The 8,089-nt window shown below is 48.9% G+C and overlaps 1 protein-coding gene across 1 annotated transcript; it reads left to right on the plus strand.

The window, feature by feature from the left end:
* The first annotated feature begins 2,429 nt into the window (after positions 1-2,429).
* DPRX (divergent-paired related homeobox) lies at positions 2,430-6,488 on the plus strand. Its single transcript, XM_037515601.1, has 4 exons — positions 2,430-2,540; positions 3,534-3,603; positions 4,900-5,054; positions 6,111-6,488. The coding sequence occupies exons 1-4, from the start codon at positions 2,430-2,432 to the stop codon at positions 6,486-6,488; spliced, it is 714 nt and encodes a 237-aa protein (XP_037371498.1).
* The last annotated feature ends 1,601 nt before the right edge of the window (positions 6,489-8,089 follow it).

The raw sequence follows: 8,089 nt of genomic DNA on the forward strand, positions 1-8,089 counted from the left end.
GTCCCTGGGTTGAGAGTCATGACAACGTAATGTGGGAAGGAGGAGGAAAATCAAGATTTCTTAATGATGAGTCACTTAGGAGGAAAGTGTTGGTGTTTTCAGCCAGCAAAAGGAACTTTCCTGCATATGGTATCATCAGGTACAAAGGTTATTCTAGTACAGTTACATACAACTTAGTGACACAAAATTCCATACCTTTGATCTCGGTTATTGGAGAATTATTATTTTCCTTTTGTGATGTCATGTTTCCTTGATTTTTCGTGTTCTTATAATTTTGCATTGGTGCTTTCATATTCGAAGGACACTTTTTAAATATTTACTGATCACCTTCAGGAGGGGTCTCCTGGTATTTCCCTCTGTCTTTGTATTAGGATACCTGTTCCATTCTTCTGGTTCCCTTGTGGCAGGATTCTCAAGGTTTCCTGTCTAGTTCTCACAGCTCACCAGGTTGGCTGGCAACGTTGGGAACCTCTGATTTGTTTTCCAGAAGGTGGTGCTATTGGTCAAATTTGTGGTTCCTGCCTTGCCCACAGATAGGGCGTTTTGAGCATACCCTCCCCCACTCTCCAACCAGAGTTCTCTCTACAATGCAGACTAGAGGCGCACACAGGCGCCTACAGCTGAGTTGGGGGACGTGTGGGTTTTGCACTCAGCAGCTGCCCTCACAGGAAGATTCCAGGTGTGTATTCCCAGAGGCTCCTGGGTAGCCTCCCTGCTGAGAACAATCCCGTGGACCCCACAATCCAGACCACACGCAGAATCCCCTAACTTTGGTGCTGCCAGACCACACCACAGAGTAACCTCATTGAACAATACCTAAGCGCTGGGCTGCGAAACTGCCGCAGCCTCTGCAGCACCGGTTTGATCCCTGGCCACAGGCGAGGGTCCCACATGGTGCGCAGACCTCTCCTGCTGCCCGCTGCTCCCCTCAGCAGTGTATTTCGTCAGTCTGCCTGCTCTGCTCCCCGCTCTGGCTCTGGTGAATTCTCTCACCCTCCCGCGCTTCTGACTATACCCAGTGCTTGTATGTATTAATTAATTAATTAATTAATTAATAAAGACAGGTGGGGAGAATGGTTTACAGGTAGACAGGAGTGGGGGAAAGGTTTACAGGTAAAGACAGGATGGGGAGGGAATGGTTTACAGCTAGATAGGTGAGAGATTAATTCAGATTATAAAATTTTGAAAGTTCTGATAAGATTACAGTAACTCTGGCACTCATAAAATTAATACCACTGATTGAGGTATTAGCATGGAGTCTCCTTTCCTGGAATTAGTCTTCCTGATGGGCAGTGAGTGATAGCTGGGGGGTGATGCTCTTGGGAGCTATCCCTAATGCACACTTTCTCCAGACTCCAAGGCGAACTCCTGGGGACACCAGCTTATTCCTTCTGAAGGTGGACAACGAGCTAGCAGTTTCCAATCCTATCTGGGCACTGAAATCCCCTGAGGAGTATCTATAAATCCTTATATTTAGGTCCTGCCCACAGAGATTTTAATTGATTGACTCTGGAGTGGAGCCCCAGGCATGTTTTAAAACTCCCCTAAGGGTGATAACATACAGCCTTGGTTGAAAACCACCACAGAGACTCAAAAACTCAATCACATCTTCTTTTCCATAAACGACAGACGTATCCTTCAGGTGTGCTTTTTCTAAGGTAGACAGGCATTTCTGAGTCTATTTATTTTTTTAAAGATTTTATTATTTATTTTGTGTAGAAGAGCTGGGGTGTAGGCCTTAGGTGCGGGGGCCGGGTGAGAGGATTCACCAGAGACAGAGTGGGGAGCAGTACAGGTGGATCTACTGAAATACACTGCTGAGGGGGAGCAGTGGGGAGACAGGAGAGGTCTGCTGCACCATATGGGTCAACTCCCTGGCCAGGGACTGAACTCAGGCCATCGTGGTGGTAGTGCTGAGACTCAACCCGTAGGCCACCAGGGAGGCCCTCTGAACCCATTTAATAAGAAACGTTGAGGTCTGGGCCTCCCCGGTGGCGCAGAGGTTGAGCGCTGGGTTACGAAGCTTCCTGCAACCTCTGCAGCCCTGGTTCGATTCCCGGATGCTCCCCGGGCACCGGAGGAGGGTCCCACATGGTGCGCAGACCTCTCCTGCCGCCCGTTGCTCCCCTCAGCAGTGTACTTCGGTCCTTCTGCCTGCTCTGCTCCCCGCTCTGGCTCTGGTGAATTCTCACCCTCCCGTGCTTCTGACTATACCCAGTGCTTGTATAAATAAATAAACAAACAAACAAATAAATAAATCATAAAAAAAAAAAAAGTTGAGGTCTTCTTCTATTCAACAGGGAATCAATTCTTGCATCAGCCACATCCCTGAGATAAATGCTGAAGATCAGAGGAAACAGATTTGGCCCTATTGGGCAGCTAGTCACCAGGACTATTTCTAACATTGTGCCCTTACTGACCATGACCACATGGTCTACTTGTTCCAGTACAATTCCGTCCAGGGCAACGTCAATGGCTGGTCCTCCACGGAAAACTCATCTCCATCTTCCAGCACTGAGATCTCACCAAGATCAAATGGGGTGAGCCTGAGTGGAGTATGCTGTGAGTCCATCTGCAACCTACTGCTTGGGGAAGGCTGACTTGAAAGGTGGAGCCACTGGGGTCATCATATCTGCCCCATCTTTGATGGCCCCGTGTTTGTGATGTGTATGAACCATGAGAATTACGATGATGTAACACAAATTGTTGCTTGGAGGGCCCAAACACCTCTACGGAACTATTCTTTTGCCTCTTAGATCCATTATTGTTATGCAGGTCACTGGGAGATGATGCCGATTATCTGATGATGATGATGATGATCATGCAATTATTCTCATTGTGTGATTATCATATAATATTGTGCAAATTTAGGATACACAATGTGTTGATCAAAAAATTATTATTTTAAAGATTTATTTATTTATGCACACAAGAACTGGGGTACAAGCTGGAGGTACAGGGTGGGGGGTGAGAGGATTCACTAGAGACAGAGTGGGGAACGGAACAGGCAGGCTGACTGAAATACACTGCCATATGGAGCTACCAGTCAGTCTGCCTGTTCTGCTCCCCACTCTGTCTCTGGTGAATCCCCAGCTCTTGTATGCATAAGTAAATAAAATAAATCTGTAAAAAAAAAAAAATAAGTGTGTGGATTTGCTACATCTCTCCATTACAATGTGTTTGCCACCACCGCTAACACCTCCATCCCATCAGTGACATCTTTTGGTGTGGGGAGAACACTGAACATCCCCTCTCAGCACTTTCACATCCGTAATACAGTCTCCGTGATGCGCGCTGTGACTCTTCTGACCAATGTCTGTGTTTTTTGGCCAATATGTGCCAATTCAGTCAGTTTGTGGGCTCTGCTTCCAATGGTCAAGTATGTTGATCATCAATATCGGATTGATCAGGGAACGGGAATGATCCAGGGGCTGGGGAGGAACTAGGGTTCCCATTGGTGGAGCGGGACCTGGGTGTGGTTGTTGCGGCTGCATTTAAATCCTGATGCACTTTTTTTCCACTTCCTGTTACAGCAACTAAGCATGGAGACACAGGATGTCACAGGATGTCACAGGATGTCAGACCCAGGGGACCTTCCCAGAGGTAAGCAGGAGGAATGTTGTCCGAGGGTAACTCCAATCCTTGGTAAGTCCAGTTCTCCCCCTTGTCTTTTTCATCTCTTCCCACCTCCCCCAGAGCTCCCTGGGGCTTGGGGTGTCCTCTATGGGGCACTGATTATTTTCTTTCTTGGAGATGCTTAAATAACTTCTGCCTTCCCTTTCGGTGGGGGTCTCTTTGGCAAATTATCTGGAAGTAGATCTGAGCCTGGACCTGGGGCAGCTAATCTGGGCCCCCGCCACCACCAGAGCTGTCTTGGGTTACCATGGGCCATGAGGTCTCCCACCCTGTTGCTACAGCAATGCATGTGTCCATAGCACATTCAGCACCAGCATCCCCCCATATAATGTTGACGGGATCTCTCTCCCAGGAGATGGGACGTACTTTCCATTGATGTCAAGCTTCCCGTTCTCAGCCATTGGCCTTGCCCTGGGTGGACTCATACGGGTGCACTTAAAGCATGGAGTTGAGGTAGAGAAGGGGCCACTGGGCCTCCCCTGGTGGCTCAGCAGTTGAGCGCTGGGCTGCAAAGCTGCCCGCAGCCTCTGCAGTGCCGGTTTGATCCCCGTCCGCCGGTGAGGGTCCCACATGGTGCGACAGACCTCTCCTGCCACCCGCTGCTCCCTTCAGCAGTGTATTTCATCAGTCTGCCTGTTCTGTTCCCCGCTCTGGCTCTGGTGAGTTCTCTCACCCTCCAGCACTTCTGACTGTACCCAGTGCTTGTAAATAATAAAATAAATAAATAAATAAATAAATAAATAAATAAATAAAAAAGAAGGGGCCACTGATGGCGACAATGTCCACTTTGCCAGAGTGAAAAGCAGCCCGAGACCAGGTACCCTGGCCAGACACCTCCATTCACTTGATCGTCACGTGGCGTCTCAGGGACAGGCTGGCTGTCAAATCAAAGGATCAGACAGCCCAGGTCACCTTGATGTTGTCCACAATGTGGGTTTGGGACAGCAAAGCTGGCTGTCTTCCTAAAGAACACCTGCACTTAGTTCACGTGGAATGATGATGAGGATAATCTCACGGCCAGCTCACGTGGAGCGGAGCTGCCTATCTTCCACACAAGGAAAATAGCCACAAGGGAGTCCAATGTAAACACCCATTTCCTGCAGAGCCCAATAGTGGGGCAGAATTGGGCTTAGGAAGATGAGTAGCAAAGTCCCCCCGATGGAGCACCAGTATCTGGGGTCCTCGGTCACTTGGCCTCAAGTGGGAGGGGATGGTGTTGTCTCAGCACCTCAGCTGTGCCCTTCTCCCTTCTCTCCTTCCCAGGAAAGCACCTGAAGTGTTCACAACGGAAGCGAACTGTGTTCACCGAGAAACAACTGGCAGATTTGAAGATCCTGTTCAAGAAGAACCCATACCCCAGCCTTAGCGTCCAGAGAGAAATGGCCTCCAAAATGGAGATACACCCTACGGTACTGCAGGTCAGCAACACCCCCCCACACCAAGCCACCTTCCTGGGGTCCGAAAGTCAGACACCCTCTAGAGGGATTCCTAAAGCTGGATGCTGCTCCAGTCCCCAAGACTCCAAACACCCAGAACCTCATCTAGACCCTTAAAGCCCACCCCAGAAGCCCTCGGGCAAGGGCCGGCAAACCTTTTCTGCCCTGGACCAGACAGACAGTCAATATTTTAGGCCCCATGGGCCATGCTGTCTCAGGAGAGGTAGCGTGAAGCAGAGGATGCATAATGCAGTGGGAGTGTCTGTGTCCCCATGAAGCTTGACCTTCACATTGGAAGGTCAGATAATTATCATGTGCACAAATACTATTCTCGGTGTTTTTCATTAAACCTCTCGTATCACTTTTGCCCAGGGGATTACATTTTAGGCTATGCGATGATTTTAAGTAAATCAGATTGGAAGATTAAAAAAATAATTCCTTTTTTCTTCTTTTATCCCCCACCACAGTCCTTTATACACTTTTCTCCCTTTCCCTCCCCCACTCCACCCTCTTAACTTCAGATTAATGATTAATTAATTGATTAATTAATTCACCATATTGATTAATGTCCACTAATTTTTGTGGGTTGTTTTTTTTGTGTGTGTGTGTAGTAGAACTGGGGTCTAGGCTAGAGGTACAGGGGGTGAGAGGACTCACCGGAGACAGAGTGGGGAGCAGAACAGGTTGAGCCACTGAAATCCAGTGCTGAGGGAAGCAGCAGGGAGACAGGAGAGGTCTGCTGTGCCATGTGGGTCAGCTCCCTGGCCGGGGATCGAACTCAGGGTGTGGTGGTGATAGCGCTGAGACTCAACACTAGGCTACCAGGGAGGCCCCACTAATTTTTGTAAGTGTTTTACTTTATCACATGGTCTGCTATGTCCACATCATCTGTATATGCTGGGAAAGAGGGGACACAAACAGCATGTAAGTGGCAGAGGAGCAGGACCCTTTACCCAGAAGCACCCATGTTCCTGGGTCAAGTGAAGACTGCGGGGATCTCACTGTCAACCCCCATGTTCCTCTCTCTTCCCTTCTCAGGTGTGGTTCAAGAACTACAGAGCCAGGGTGAAGAAAGCCAGAGGCGAGCATTTTCAGCAAACACAGCCAGAAGCAGCTCACACACAGCAATTAGCCAAGGGGATGACCCCTTCTCCTGGGAAAAATATGCAAACACCCCCCAGGTTCTCCCAGGATGCGGGGCCCATGTCCTTAGTCTATACACATCTCCCAGGCCCTTCATTCCAGCTCCACATATGCCCCACTCAGAACGGCCACACGGGCCATGCCAGCGGCCACAGAGTGGTCCACTTTGGCTGCTGTCAGGACCCCAACATTTACTGCCTTTCTCCCATTTTGGATTCCCAAGAGCTCTCCAGCTGCTATTCTCATTCTCCGGGCACTTCATCGCCACCCTAAATGTGGGGCTGAGGGGGGCTGCATCAGACCCGGCCAGGGCAGGTTGTGAAGGGGACAGTTTTCACAGTGGAACAAACCACGTCCACGGATGGCGTGCTCACCGGTGGGGCGGCGACACCAGGCACGGGAAGCTAATCTGGCAAATCAACACTGTGCAATACAGAGTTTTAAAAACAACATATGTCCACTTCAAGGAACATTATGCTGAGTCAAAGGAAAACGACCCAAAGGCCACATACCACATCATTGAATTTTCACGAAACCGTTCAGCCGGGAAAAGTCATTCATCTATTGTTGGCAAAAGCAGATTAATGTCCGCCCACGTGGAAGGAAGGACTTTTCACCAGGGGAAAGAAGGGCAAACAGGACGAAAAGAGCAATATTAAAGTACAAATGAGGATGAACACTGCCATGTCCTAAGTATTGTAACACTGCAATAAACACTGTCAAAGACTTTCCCAGTTGATGGTTTCATGTTCTTTGGGTAGATACTCAAGAGGGAGATTGCTTGGGGGGCCTCCCTGGAGGCACAAGGGGTTAAGTCAGCACTGTGAAGCTATCCACAGCCATGAGTTTGATCCCCGGCCAGGGAGCTGACGCACATGGTGCAGCAGACCTCTCCTATCTTACCTGCTGCTCCCCTCTGCAGTGGATTTCAGTAGAGCCGCCTTTCTGCTCCCCAATGTCCTTGGTGAATCCTCTCACCCCTACCCCTCTGGCCTACACCCCAGCTTTTGTATGCAAAAATAAAATAAATCTTAAAAAAGAAAAAAAAGTGTCTGTTGCCCATATGCCAGGTAAAGTGGAATCCTATACGTCTCCCTCCCCGCCTGTAATTCTTCTGTATAAATCCATCAACAGGCTCAGAGAACTTTAAAACCACTGGCCTCTTGAGTCAGTTTTTCCAGCTCTTGGGGGCCTCGTGAGAAAGACATGCCAGCCCGTATGGATGAACAGGAGTGTGGGGTCTCGGCCGTGGTTGGGGTGCCAGCCACAATCTGGGAGAGTGATTTGCAGTTCAGGTTCCTTCCCCTGTGTGCAGGAAGCCCCCACCTCCCTCACAGAATGCTGCAACAGATTTTTTTTTTTAACGTTGATTTTGCAGCCTGCCCTTTTGCTAGATTCATTAATTGTTTTAACGGCTTTTTGGTTGAACCTTTAGAATTTTCCATACTTAGTTATCATATCACCTACAAATAATGTTCCTTTCACCCCTTCTTTTCCAGCCTGGGTAGAACCTGTGCATTTTTATAGGCTTTTTGAGTGCAGTTTCCACTACTAGCCTGGAACTTCCCTGCAGAGTATAAGCTCATCCAAGCAGGGACTTCAAGCATCCCCACCTGACCCAGGGCTCAGAACTCTGCCAGTAGCAAAACAGGTTTTTGAAAGAAAAAGAAGATGATTGGCTGTTCGATGCAGACTTCCTTAGATAAGAGTGGTACTTAAGTCAGCTCTGACTCCTCCCCTCTCACCGACTAGCCCAGTATTGCTCCAGCCTGCTGAGGAGATAAGAAATGCCTGGCAGGCTTCGAAAACCCAGGTTTCAGCAGTGGAGGGAGGGCATGGGACCCAGAGGTGAGTTTGATTTTACCCACAGTGTC

This window comes from Talpa occidentalis, unplaced genomic scaffold, assembly GCF_014898055.3.
Source record: "Talpa occidentalis isolate TD23 unplaced genomic scaffold, MPIMG_talOcc4v2.1 talOcc4.17, whole genome shotgun sequence".
NCBI classification, from domain to species: domain Eukaryota; kingdom Metazoa; phylum Chordata; class Mammalia; order Eulipotyphla; family Talpidae; genus Talpa; species Talpa occidentalis.

Bases quoted from the DNA above. Each gene is read 5' to 3' on its own strand.
- DPRX (XM_037515601.1), top strand. From the start codon at position 2,430: ATGGTCTACTTGTTCCAGTACAATTCCGTCCAGGGCAACGTCAATGGC. The intron at 2,541-3,533 runs GTGAGCCTGAGT...TTCCTGTTACAG, and splicing joins TCTCACCAAGATCAAATGGG to CAACTAAGCATGGAGACACA. The intron at 5,055-6,110 runs GTCAGCAACACC...TTCCCTTCTCAG, and splicing joins TACACCCTACGGTACTGCAG to GTGTGGTTCAAGAACTACAG.